General features: G+C 43.9%; 2 protein-coding genes across 11 annotated transcripts in view; one reads left to right on the top strand and one right to left on the bottom strand.

Annotated features, from left to right (window-relative positions):
- MPP3 (MAGUK p55 scaffold protein 3) overlaps nt 1-13,746 on the top strand; it is an 84,771-nt gene that overhangs the window by 22,141 nt on the left and 48,884 nt on the right. For all 10 annotated transcript variants that reach the window (XR_006172949.2, XR_006172950.2, XM_065577421.1 and 7 more), the window contains 5 exons: nt 4,651-4,769; nt 6,679-6,756; nt 7,875-7,955; nt 10,393-10,530; nt 12,496-12,577. Coding sequence is in view for 8 of the 10 variants with exons in the window: in XM_065577421.1 (XP_065433493.1) it covers nt 4,651-4,769; nt 6,679-6,756; nt 7,875-7,955; nt 10,393-10,530; nt 12,496-12,577 (498 nt within the window). In the remaining 2 variants the exon portion in view is untranslated. The remainder of the gene's footprint in view (nt 1-4,650; nt 4,770-6,678; nt 6,757-7,874; nt 7,956-10,392; nt 10,531-12,495; nt 12,578-13,746) is intronic.
- LOC135977297 (uncharacterized) lies at nt 213-2,213 on the bottom strand. Its single transcript, XM_065577434.1, has 2 exons — nt 1,311-2,213; nt 213-715 (listed from the first exon to the last, which is right to left on the bottom strand). Exons 1-2 carry the CDS (start codon nt 1,852-1,854, stop codon nt 213-215), a joined length of 1,047 nt encoding a protein of 348 aa, XP_065433506.1. The 5' UTR covers nt 1,855-2,213.

A 13,746-nucleotide genomic window follows, 5' to 3' on the forward strand; every position in this document is an offset into this window, starting at 1 on the left:
CCCCCCCCACCGACCCGGTTCACTCTACTTCCCTGTAAACCAACCACCCCACCCCACCCTCCCCTCCCGCTTGCAGAGGCAATAAAGTCATTTTTTTTTAACATTCATGCATTCTTTATTAGTTCCTTACAGAGGTAGGGGGATAATTGCCAAGGTAGCCTGGGATGGGTGGGGGAGGAGGGATGGAAAAGGACACACTGCATTTTAAAACTTTAACTCTTATTGAAGGCCAGCCTTCTGATGCTTGGGCGATCATCTGGGGTGGAGTGACTGGGTGGACGGAGGCCCCCCCACCGTGTTCTTGGGCGTCTGGGTGAGGAGGCTATGGAACTTGGGGAGGAGGGCTGTTGGTTACACAGGGGCTGTAGCGGCGGTCTCTGCTCCTGCTGCCTTTCCTGCAACTCAACCATACGCTCGAGCATATCAGTTTGATGCTCCAGCAGACGGAGCATTGCCTCTTGCCGTCTGTCTGCAAGCTGACGCCACCTATCGTCTTCAGCCCGCCACTTGCTCTGTTCTTCCCGCGATTCAGCCCGCCACCTCTCCTCTCGTTCATATTGGGCTTTTCTCATCTCCGTCATTGACTGCCTCCACGCATTCTGCTGTGCTCTATCAGCCTGGGCGGACATCTGCAGCTCCGTGAACATCTCGTCCCTCGTCCTACGTTTTCTCTTTCTAATGTTCACGAGCCTCTGCGAAGGAGAAACATTTGCAGCTGGCGGAGGAGAAGGGAGAGGTGGTTAAAAAAGACACATTTTAGAGAACAATGGGTACACTCTTTCATTACAAGGTCGCATATTTCGGCTTGCAGGCAGCCATCGTAGGCCACAGTGTTTTGGCTTTTTTAACCTTCTTAACATGCGGGAAAGGTTGCAAACAGCAGCGCATTTCCCATATCAAGGATGAATTGGGTTGTCCATTTAAAATGGGGTTTCAATGTAAAAGGAGTGGCTGCGGTTTCCCGGTTAACATGCGGCACAAACACAAGTAAACCCCCCCGCCCCACACACACACACGATTCTCTGGGATGATCACTTCACCCCTCCCCCCACCGCGTGGTTAACAGCGGGGAACATTTCTGGTCAGAAGAGCAGGAACGGGCGCCTCTGAATGTCCCCTTAATAAAATCACCCCATTTCAACCAGGAGAGCTTTCTGGAGATGTCCCTGGAGGATTTCCGCTCCATCCCCATACACGTTAACAGACTTTTCCAGTAGATGTACTGGCCGCGATTGCCAGGGCAAAGTAATCATTAAACACGCTTGCTTTTTTTTTGTAATGTTTACAAATAGTTACAAAGTTACACTCACCAGAGGTCTCCTGTGTGCCCTGAGGGTCTTGGGTGAGTTCGGGGGTTACTGGTTCCAGGTCCAGGGTCACAAACATATCCTGGCTGTTGGGGAAACCGGTTTCTCCGCTTCCTTGCTGCTGTGAGCTACCTACAGTACCTCCATCGTCATCATCCTCCTCGTTCCCCGAACCGTCTTCCCTGTGTGTTTCTCCAGTGAGAGAGTCATAGCACACGGTTGGGGTAGTGGTGGCTGCACCCCCTAGGATCGCATGCAGCTCCGCGTAGTAGCGGCAAGTTTGCGGCTCTGCCCCGGACCTTCCGTTTGCTTCTCTGGCTTTGTGGTAAGCTTGCCGTAGCTCCTTAATTTTCACGCGGCACTGCTGTGTGTCCCTGTTATGGCCTCGGTCCTTCATGGCCTTGGAGATCTTTTCTAATACTTTTCCATTTCTTTTACTGCTACGGAGTTCAGCTATCACTGCTTCATCTCCCCATATGGCGAGCAGATCTCGTACCTCCCGTTCGGTCCATGCTGGAGCTCTTTTGCGATCCTGGGAGGACTCCATCACGGTTACCTGTGCTGATGAGCTCTGCGGGGTCACCTGTGCTCTCCACGCTGGGCAAACAGGAAATGAAATTCAAACCTTCGCGGGTCTTTTCCTGTCTACCTGGTCAGTGCATCTGAGTTGAGAGTGCTGTCCAGAGCGGTCACAATGAAGCACTGTGGGATAGCTCCCGGAGGCCAATAACGTCGAATTCCGTCCACACTACCCCAATTCCGACCCGCAAAGACCGGTTTTATCGCTAATCCCCTCGTCAGAGGTGGTGTAAAGAAACCGGTTTAAAGGACCCTTTAAGTCGAAAGAAAGGGCTTCGTTGTGTGGACGTGTCCAGGCTTAATTCGGTTTAACGCCGCTAAAGTCGACCTAAACCCGTAGTGTAGACCAGGCCTCAGAGAGTGACTCTGGGCGTGTCCTGCCAGCCTGCTTGCCTACAATGGGATTAACATTCAAACAGCTAATGGGTACACCTAATGCCCACCACAACCAATTTCTTGATGATTCTGGCCCCCGGGGTATGTCTATACTGCAAGTGGAAGCATGCCTCCCAGCCTAGGTTGGCAGACCTCTGCTAGCTTTACTTGAGCTCGTGTGCTAAACCTGGCAGTATGGTTGTTGCAGCATTGGTGGCAGCTCAGACTAGTCACCTGAGCTCAAACCTAGAGGGCTGGGTGGGCTTGGACTCAGGTTCTAGCTCAAGCTGCCACCCCGCTGCAACCTCCACAATGCTATTTTTAGCATGCTCTCAAGCAGAGTTAGCACAAGTCTGCCTGGGCGGGGAGTCATGCTGCCAGCTGCAGTGTAATCATTCCCAAAGAGTCCCCCCATTGCTCGATTCTTTAGTGGTTATTAATTATTATTGATTTCCCTTGAATTACTAATTTAAAGAGTTGGGGATTATAGGTTTCCAGTCCCAGAATCAGGCACAACAGAAGCAAAGTTATCAAGTTTGGGTTTCCCAACCAGACACTGATGTGCACAACAATGACACTCACTCTGAGGGCAAAGCAAAACTTTACTCATTGGGCTAATAAAACTACACCTCTACCCCGATATAACGCATTAAAAACACAACTGTTCCAAACCACATACAAAGATAGTAGGAATATAAAGTTAAGCTGATATTTTATACCATTCCTTACTCACACCCTTAGGAATCTGGTGGTAAGAGACAAGCGGTCCTCTCCTCTGTCCCTGGCATGCCAAATAAGTTCGATGGTCCAGATCTCTTTGCCATGGTGGTCTGGCCTATTATAGGGCCTGATATTTGCCATGAATATTCATACAAATGCTCATCTTCCTTTGCCCATATTGAACTTCCTCACCCTAATAATGTTGGGGTATCCTTATCCTATATTGGTTAGTATATTAATGATTTTAACTTATCATGTACGTCAATTTGTTGCCAAGGCAAGTTCATGGTTAAGCATCTGTCAGCATTTTTATCCTAAAATACCCAAGCCTAGCATCAGTTCAGTGTTCCTGGTATCGTTTTGTACAAACTGCCCCCTCCAGCACAATGTTCCCAGTTCCCCAAAACCCAGGATCACTGTTGGGCCACTTACTTTTGCTAAGGATCATAGGCCTCAAAGCGTTATGCTAATTGCTTAAGCGAATGCCTTACAGGATATAGGCCTGTAGGTTCCTTGTGTTACTGCTAACTTGAATCCTAAGCTAGCTCTATGGGTGACACCTCCACACAAAAAATGCCACCCACCTGCCTCAACAGAGGGGGATCTTGATGGGCCATCGGTGAAAGGGGACAGGCCCACCAGCGAGGAAGGGGGGCTGTGGCACTTCTTTTGGCTCCATTCCAGGCGGGAGCTTTTTGCTTTCCTCGCAGCACCTTCAAGCCACAGTGGTTCAGTAGGAATGTGCTCAATACCTAACTGAGGTACTTGGGTTGAGTTGTTTATTTGTTGCAACTTGCAGCCAGTTTCCAGTGCGGTTAAGAGAATAAAATGAATGGTTCCCAGAGGTAAAAGACCTGGTGATGGGCCTTGGGCTCATGGGATGGGGTGAGACCCTGTGCCCTTTGCAAGCTGAGGTCCCCACTCTTCTGCACCCTCCGTCTCCTTCATGGGGTAGGGGGAGGGTCTAGGACTCAGAGACAGCTGAATCCTGCCAGATAGGTAGAGGAAACCCGTAACTTGGGGTAGGTTTATATGGTAACAAGTCCTGTAACCCCTACACTGGAACAAATTAAATGCCTGGTACAGGACAGCATGGGTAATGGGTGATTAGTGTCCCCCTCCCCTGTGTTAAAGTTTAATAAAAGTTGTGACTTTCCTCTTAATTCCATGTATGTGTCTGTCTTTTTGCAGCTGTGTCCACATCAACAAAATATGGATCCGTCATACTATTTCTTTCCTTATTTAAACCTCTCAATGCCGCAATGCAAGCAAGCGGGTTACTCTAGCTTAGGTCCAAGATATAATGTAGATGAGCGATTGGGCATTTCAAAGAGATCCCAATGTTATAGGAACCCAGGGAAACATCAGACACAGGGTGCAAAATTTCACTAATTGTGATTTTTTACAGTCTTAGAGTAAGTGGATTCTGCCTTTGCTGGTTTTGGCACATGTAGAAAATTCATGTGAGATCTGCTGTTTAAGAAGGGAGTTGAAAATCAAGAGCAATGATTGGAAATAAGCTTCAACTCTCAGTATAACCTTAATTATCAGGAGCACAATTTTATTGTACTGGTCAAATAAAATTATAAACAATGCAGTAACAGAGCGCAGATAAGAGATGTTAGTTATCCACAAAGCTTTTGTTCTCTACATTTTGCAATTAATTTAGGATTGCATGAGACTTTGGCCCTGTTGACATCTCAACTAAGACCTGATTCAAATCACAAAGAAGAAATGGGATTCCTTAGAGATGTCTTCAGTGAAAAAAGTCTAAGTTATCTAATGAAGGTAAATGTTTATTTCACAAAATTTCCTTTTCTTTGTGTTCTGTATTTTTCAGTATTCTTAATTTCTTTGCCACATTGTGTTACTAAGGCTTACTTGTTTTTATGTAGAAGAGAAAACTGAACAGAGAAAATACATATATTAAAGTTACTTGAAAACAACAAACATGAACAGTATCCTATGAAAATTACTTTTTTGCTTGCTCTGAAATGAAATTTCTGCCTAGTTTTGAGTGAATGTCATTTTGAAGCTGGAGAAAGCTGCCATCACTAAGAATCAGAAGGGGGGATTCTCTTGTTACATAATTGATAAAATAATAATTTTCTCTATTTGGAGAATTTTTTACTGTCAATTAACTAATTGATAAATGCAAGTATCAGTGCCCAGTAATGAAAACATTTTAGAGTGCAATAATCAGAATTTTCCTTTAAACCACGGAACCTCAATCATAGGCGTCAACTTCTCCTGGCGCCGGTGGGTGCTGGACCACCCCCGGCCCGACTCCACCCCTGCCCTGCCTCCATTCCAACCCCTTCCCCAAAGTTCCTGCCCCAACTCTGCCCCCTCCCTGCCCCATTGGACTCCTTCCCCAAATCCCCGCCCCGGCCCCACCTTTTCCCTGCCTCCTTCCCTGAGCCTGCCATGTTCCCACTCCTCCCTCCTCCCTCCCACAGCTTGTTAGGTCGCGAAACAGCTGTTTCATGGCAGCAAGGGCTGGGAGGAGAAGCAGGGACACAGTGCGCTCAGGGGTGGAGGCGGAGGTGAACTGGGGTGGGGAGCTTGGCTGCTGGTGGATGCAGAGCACCCACCAGTTTTTCCCTGTGAGTGCTCCAGCCCCGGAGCACTTATGGAGTCAGTGCCTATGACATCAATTTCACAAGATATTCTCCCATCTACAGAACCAACAGCAGCAAAAATATGAGCAGGACTATTCTGCTCTTGACATGGATCATTTATTAACACAGAGGTCCCCACACTGTGGGGTGTGCCCCCCTTAGGGGGCATGGGCCAGCCCCCATGGGGGACGGGGAGGGAATTCCACCCCAGTTACGGCTCTGGCTCCTGGCCTCGTCCCCAGCCTTGGCCCCTGGGCATGTCTCCGTTCTCAGCCCCAGCCCCGCTCCCTACTGTGGCCCAAGCCTTTGCCCCCTTACCCCTGTCCATGGCCCCCTCCTTGGGAGCTGCAGCCCCGGCTCCTGGGGAGGTGGTGGACAGGGCTAATGGGGGCAAGACCACTGCATTAACACTTACAATATTTGACAAAAGAATGTGCCCTTTTGATATAAAAATATGTCTCATGGATGTGGAGGCAGAGACCACCCCCGGCCCGACTCCACCCCTGCCCTATGGAGAACTCTGTTTTTCTCCGACAAGGACTAATAAAAAGTGTCCAGAAGACTAATTTGGAGAGTACCACTATAGAATTAGTAATGACAGTTAACACACTAGTAATATTAGAATGTTCATTTAAATCCTTTTCTTTGCTGATTTGGCATCATCACTGATGAGTATATCCACCAAAGTAGTGATTTGATCCTGTGTAAGTCTGATCAGTGAGGTCTGAATATGGGCAGAGTACTAACACTCAGGTATTAGATGATTATTTAACGCAAAAGATCAAAGACATTAATCAAGTCTTCTTTTTCTTCCTCCAAGCTACACTGCGGGGAAGATTCTTTCAGAGGCATAAGGGATTTAGGAGCACAAGTTGGGCTTTGTGCTCCTAAAACCCTCTGGCACCTTTGAAAATCTCCCATGCATTAGTTGCCTTGATGATATTTCCTTTGGACATAGAGCCTTCTGGTTTCAGCAATAGGACTTTCAGCTAATGACCTTCAATACATTGCAGTATCAAAAAAATCAGGAATTCTTGACCTTTGTAGTCACTTACCTGAAAACACCTGTGTTTCAGATTCATGAAAAGCTCCGCCATTATGAAAGACAGAGTCCAACCCCTGTTTTACATAGTGCAGCAGCTTTAGCCGAGGACGTAAGTATGTTTGTCCAGTAAATTCTTTTTGATGTCAGATTTGTAAGTTACATACTAAAGAACGGAAAGTCTCCAACTGAAGTTACTCTTGCGTGGACTAAACTAAAACACAGCTCACATATTTAAAAAAAAAAGCTAGAACCCACTCCCTCAGATGCATGGAGTGGAAAATACAGGAGCAGGTATAAATACATGAAAGGATGGGAGTTGCCTTACCAACTGTGAGGTAAGGGTATAAACGCTGAAGAGAATGGAGAAACATCATAGCCTACATCTTTCTGGCTTAGGAGAATGTGATAGAACGCATCTGTACCCATTTATAATTGATCAGGAATGTCACTCTTCAGTGATACATGAAGTTGATCTCTAGGGCAGGAGTTCTGAACCCCTCCCTCCAACATGCAATAAAAACTCCACAGCCCACCTGTGCCACAACAACTGTTTTTCTGCATATAAAAGCCAGGGCCGGCATTAGGAAGTAGCAAGCAGGGCAGCTGTTCGAGGCCCCAAACCACAGGGGGCACCGTGAAGCTAAGTTGCTCAGGCTTTGGCTTCAGCCCTAGCCCTGGGTGGTGGGATTCAGGGCCCTGGGCTGCAGTCCTGTGCGATGGGGCTTTGGCTTTCTGCCCTGGGCCCCTGCGAGTCTAATGCTGGCCATGCTGGCCATGCTTGGTGGCCCCACTGAAACCTGCTCATGGCCCCCCCAGCGGGCCCCAGGCTCCTGGTTGAGAACCACTGCTCTAGGGGATGTCATCATGTATTGGAAAGCCTGGAAGTATTTGGAATATTTGAAATTGTTTATCAGATCCCCATGAGAATGTACTAGTCAAGGCTAGTTAATCAACTTAGAGTTTAGTGTTGGTGTATTTGTTTAGGGTTTGCATCTAAAGGCCTCAATTTCTGTCCGCATTCAGGCACTACTATAATATACACATAATAAAGCAGGTTAGAGACATACATCTCCTTCAGGATACATGCATATTTTATTGAGATTGCCTTTAAATGCATATTTCAGTTACTGTTGCTTCTTTGAAATAGGACACAGAAATTAACAAACATTGACCAGAAATCCAGTTGCAAATATATTGCCTTACGTTCTTTTGTTAATACTTTTTAAGGTAATTGAAGAGTTGCAGACTACACCAGTGAATAATGAAGAAAAAGAGCTGCTTCAGCTATTGTCAACACCACACCTTAGGGTAAAACCCATACTCCTAAGCAATGCAAGTCTCAGCATGATTCCCTGACAGAAAACATTGTTAAGAGCAAGTTACAACTAAGATTACCTAAGAGGAGGGGGAGACCCCAAATATGCTTCCTAAGGATTGCAGGACAGGGGTTCTATTCCTACACATTTTAAGAGGTGTGCAGAATCTGTCTCCTCCTGCAGATCAAGTTGACCAGGGGTTTGTGGCATGTGGGGCTCTGTGGCAGGGCACCGGCACGGCGCCATCTGATGAATTAGCTCTTCCAGCCTAGAGCACCCTCTGCAGGCCAGCGTCCCGCCTGCCACTGGCCCCCGTGTCCTTTTACACTGGGGTTCTGCCCCCAGCAGTAACCCACAATCTGGGTCACCCCAACCCTCTATCCCCACCTTGCCTTAGTGGCTACTGCCAGTCATCATCTAGCCCCCACTTATTGGGGCAGATGCAATCTGTAAACCACTCATCATCGGCAAGGGGGTTAGGACCTGCTGCCTTTGCCTATCTCTGGGCTGCCTCTTTGCAGCCCCAGTACCTATTTTGGCCTTTTAGCAAGGCCTGCAGTTTTACCAGGCTGGAGCTCCCCAGCTCCCTCTGCCCTTCCCCAGCACTGCTCCACCTCAGGTACCCTTCTCAGCTCCCAGGCAGCCAGGTCCTTCTCTCTTTTATAGAGCCGGGCGTGGCCCCAGCTGTGGCTGTTTCCCCAATCAGCCTAGCCTTTTCTCTCAGCCCCTGCCCTCTCCAAGGGCTGGCTTTTAACCCCTTCTTAGCTACAGGCTCCTAATGCAGAAAGGGGCATTATCCTTTCCTCCTACATATTTTCTAAGGTGGGAGAAGAGACCATTGTCTCCATCTTACTGCCCCCACCGGCCCGCTGCTCACTATAATCCATCCCCACCACCACACTGCAGACCTCTTAAATATGAAGCCTGTTTGGCCTCGCTTTGTTAATCCATGGAATTAATTATGGCTCATGACTGTTCTGAAGAACTTATTTTAACTTATTTGTTTCAGTCAGTGCAGGATCCCTGGAGCTGCGGGAGAGGATCAATTAGATCACCAGAGCCCATGCGCAATTTGGGAGAGTCAGTTTAAAATCTTAGTTACTTTAAAAATTGGACTGTGAGCAACAAAACTTTGGTTCTATGCATTAGCTCTTGAGTAGATGAGAAATAGCATAGTTTACTGGGCTCTTCTACCATTTGTTTTGTTTTTGACAGAGTTGCAAAAATAAGTTAGAGACATGACCATGAGGCTCCACAGATTTTTCTATTTGGGTTGCTATTATTCAAGAATCCCTTCTCCAATTTACTTCAATTTGTTGAAAAGTTATGTTACAGGCCCAGCTGTAACCTATTAATTTGGGGGGCGGGGGCTGATGGATTTTATTTGGCTGCTCGATAATCATAGGACAGCAGTAATTAAATATTATAAATATAGATTTTGCACTTACAAAGCACCTTCCTTCCCTTTCAAGATTGCAAAATATTTGACAAATGTTAACTCAATTGGACTTCTTTGGGAGCTAGTTGAGACATTTTGGCCATGAATCAAAATATAGCAAACTATATTTAAACCTTTTAACTAAACAACTAGGCTAAAAACATGTTATAGAACAAAGGGAACCCAAAAATCAAACTAAAGCCCTTGTTCCAGACAATTTTGTTGTTTCATATGCTATTTAAAAAACAAAAAGAAGAAGAAAATGTAGCCATAGAACGTGATATAATATACCAGTAGACTCTCCATGAAGTTTTATGGTTGGTTGTCATCTAAGCTTCCAAATACCCATTATGTGAAATATTTATTGATGTAAGACAAACACTGCAATGCAGTCTTTCCAATTTATTTTCTCTAATGCTAAATGCCTCTGTGGCTAGATCATTCCAGGGAAGAGCAAATGACTGGTGCAGATGAAAAGTGTAAAGGATTTGCCTGCAAAAAAGGCAAAGCATTATTCTACACAAAAATCTGCACAAGCAAGATCATTTTAAAGGGTGACTTGAAGAAACAGTTAAGTGCTTTCTTTATCATTCCTCACTTTCAATTAGTGCATGATCCTGTTCCTACTGATGTCCATAATAAAACTCCCATTGACGTCAGAGGTACAGGATCAGGCCCTTAAAGATGAAGGAAAGAGGAAATATTCAGGATTCTCTCTTTGAGTATGCAGGTGTCTTTTTAACATCAATTGGATCTTTAGCTTCCTTTTTCACTAACGCAGGCAGAGCAGAAACTCATTACATTAGCTGTGAACCTTTGCACTGTTTTAGACAAGAAATAGTTGATGCTTGCCAAGAAAACAGGATATGGATTTTCACCAGAGTAGATAGGCTCTTTTTGCACTGGCTCTTATGTCTGGAAGAAGAGAAATGGCATCCTTCTCAATTTTGCCTGAACTATTTTAATCTTTTAATTTTTTCTTATTGTACAGGCAATGCTTGTAGTACATGATACTGTTGCCCAGAAGAACTTTGACCCGGTCCTTCCCCCTCTGCCAGACAATATTGATGATGATTTTGATGAAGAATCAGTTAAAATTGTTCGTCTAGTGAAGAATAAAGAGCCTTTGGTATGTATAAGAGACTCCGTCTCTAGTCAAAGAGTGGTCTCACCCTTAGGGTACATCTACACTGCACGCTCCTTTCTGCAGCGTGTAGAGTACATAAACTACACACACCCTTAACATGAGTATAAATAGCAGTATAGACAGTGAGGCACTGCTTAAGCTAGTAGGGTAAAGACGCTCCTGAACCCTGTGGGTACGTACCTGGGTACAGCCCTACAGGGCTTTCTATTCTTTCTGTCTCCCCATCTACACTGCTATTTTTAGCATTGTAGTGACCCACTGCTGAAGTCTTTCCCCAGCACAGGGAAAGACTTCTGCAACAGGGAGCTGCTGGGGCCTTTTCCTGCCACAGGGAAAGACTCTGCTCAAGCAGCGCCCTGTTGCAGGAGCCTTTCCTTGGGGAAGGGGAAGGCTCTGGTAGCTTCCTACTGCTGTCCAGTATCTTTCTGCAGCAGGAGTTTTTCTCTGAGGTGAGAAAACAGGAGTGAATTTCATTCTAAGCAAATAAAGGCTGTTCCATACATGTTTACATGGCTTATGCAGCTATTGAATTTGGCCATCTCCTAAGGTGTGCATGAAGCAATGCTCATATGAAACTGTCTCATTCAGTGTACTTTGGCAACTGAAAACGTACACAGCATAACACACTAAGCTCTTTCTTCATTTCTATAAAGTTCATTCAGTAAGTCCTTGTATCCTGGAGTTTACACTGTGTAGTACAGGGTCTGACTAAATATTTCAAATTTAAATTTTTTCTTAAAAAAACACAAACCAGGAAATTCCAATGTTTTTTTTTTTTTAAAAAGCTATATTAAAAAGTTCAAAAGCCAAAGTTAAGGTTATGCATTCAACCTCAATTCTTCTCCTTGTGCTTCTGGATTACAAAACAGTCAATTATATACTATTTCCCAAATACAATATAAATACAATTTTCTACTGTCGTAGGGGACACACCTTGTAAGGTGCGCATTGATTGAGACAGGGCCCTATCTTAAATTTAAGAAAGAAAATGTATTGTACAGTTTTTAAAGATTTCCAAATTACTTTGGCTTTTTTAGGGATAAGCAAATCCCATAAAATAAGTAAATATCCTCCATAATCTGTACAAACCTGCAGTAAAATACTCAGAATAACATTGTCTCTTCTGTATGTTGTTTTATTTAATTTTTTTAAACAGTGACTTTTTTACTGTACGATAAGTAAGACTCCTAGAATCATAGGAGCGGAAGGGACCTTGAGAGGTCATCTAGTCCAGTCCCCAGCACTCAAGGCAGGACTAAGTATTATCTACACCATTTCTGACAGGTGTTGTCTAACCTGCTCTTAAAAATCTCCCATGATGGAGGTTCCACAACCTCCCTAGGCAATTTATTCCAGTGCTTAACCACCCTGACAGGAAGTTTTTCCTAATGTCCAACCTAAACCGCCTTGCTGCAATTTAAAGACCATTGCTTCTTGTCCTAGTCTCAGATTAAGGAGAACCATTTTTTCTCCCTCCTCCTTTTAACAACCTTTTATGTACATGAGAATTGTCCCACCTTCGTCTTATCTCGTCCAGATTAAACAAGCCCAAATTTTTTCAAACTTTCCTCATAGGTCATGTTTTCTAGACCTTTAACCATTTGTATTGCTCTTCTCTGGACTCTTCCAATTCAGCCACATCTTTCCTGAAATGTGGTGCCCAGAACTGGACACAATACTCCAGTTGAGGCCTAATCAGCACAGAATAGAGTGGTAGAAGGGATTGCAGACGTACTCACCCATCTGATTATCACATAAAAGCAGTGTCCAAACACAAGTTGGGTTGATGGCAAAATTAGTTACAGAAGAAGACAAAATGTACTTATTGTCTTCCCCTTAGGAAAAGAACAAATTCAAATTTTCAAAATTTAATCAGATTTTTCATTATTTTGCCATTAAATGTACTCTAAATAAGTGCTTTAGCTTGTTTTTTTATTTATGTTTCAGGGTGCCACCATCAGAAGGGATGAGCATACAGGAGCTGTGATTGTAGCGAGAATCATGAGAGGTGGTGCAGCTGACCGCAGTGGTAGGTTTCTGAATAAAAGCAGTTTCAAAATACAATTTATAAACTACATTTTATAACTTGTAAAAAGTTCTAATAATTTCTAATGAAATCCTATGGTTACTCACCAGCAAAGCTAGCTCTTTGAATACTGATGTTTACCCTACAGATATCCAAATAAATGCTATACAGCACGTCTCCAGTCTCCAAAGGGTTAATTCCTAATATATTTGACCTTGCACCACTTAGAGGCAGCTCTATTAGAATTTATTAAACGAGCTGAATTGGGCTTGCATGGAGATTTTATACATAGCAAATAAAGTATTGAAGTGTCATTAATTTTTGTTATAATTTGTCCTTTTTAATCCAATAGTAATACAATCCCAATGCTAATGTATTACTATGATGAAGAAATATTAGTACATTATAGCTTTCTTCTAGTCTCTTATTAGCATTTTTCATATTAAAATAATCTGATAAGACGTTTATTGTGAAGGGGCTAAAACAGTGCCATTAGCATTTCCGCTTCACATCAATAATGCACCTTTTAAATCCGATTCTCTGGTAATATGGTTAATAGGATAAAAACTGCCAATAGAATGAGGAAGACTAGTCTTAAATTTTGACTTAAACAAAATTGCAAGGTGGCTTTTTTTTTTTTTTTTTTTTTTTTTTTTTTTTTACTTTTAACCCAGAACCCAGTATTCAGAACAGCTCTGAATACTGTTGATGTAACACACCAAGGCTACTGTACTGACCCTTTTCAAAGGTCTTCTACATATTCTTTTGTAGAAATATTAGTCTGAAATAAGAGTGTCTACCCAGTTATCCTATTGTTAGTACTAAGTCTTTCTGTAAAAGGTAGATGTCAGCGAATAAATAAGGTCATTTGTATTTTACATAAATCAATAAGACATAGTAAATGTTTTGTGTGTGGACCCATAGTGATTGTGAGCCATATCATTCTGTCCAGTTCTATGCAGAACTTCCCACTGATGTAATTGGGAATTCCACTTTAAAACAGATGGAGAGAGATGTTCCTCTGGTATGATTGTGAGCTGCTGGCTGGCCATTTTATTGTGAAGTTCTAATATGGTCAGTAACTAGTGCTGACATTACTAGGAGTACAAAACTGGACTGCATGAGCAAAGCTAAACCCTTTATGGTTTGCTCTAGGTTATAGTTTCAAAATT

Source organism: Chrysemys picta, chromosome 24 (assembly GCF_011386835.1).
Source record: "Chrysemys picta bellii isolate R12L10 chromosome 24, ASM1138683v2, whole genome shotgun sequence".
Classification (NCBI taxonomy): Eukaryota; Metazoa; Chordata; order Testudines; family Emydidae; genus Chrysemys; species Chrysemys picta.

Bases quoted from the DNA above. Each gene is read 5' to 3' on its own strand.
- LOC135977297 (XM_065577434.1), bottom strand. From the start codon at position 1,854: ATGGAGTCCTCCCAGGATCGCAAAAGAGCTCCAGCATGGACCGAACGG. The intron at 716-1,310 runs GTGAGTGTAACT...CTCCTCCGCCAG, and splicing joins GGGCACACAGGAGACCTCTG to CTGCAAATGTTTCTCCTTCG.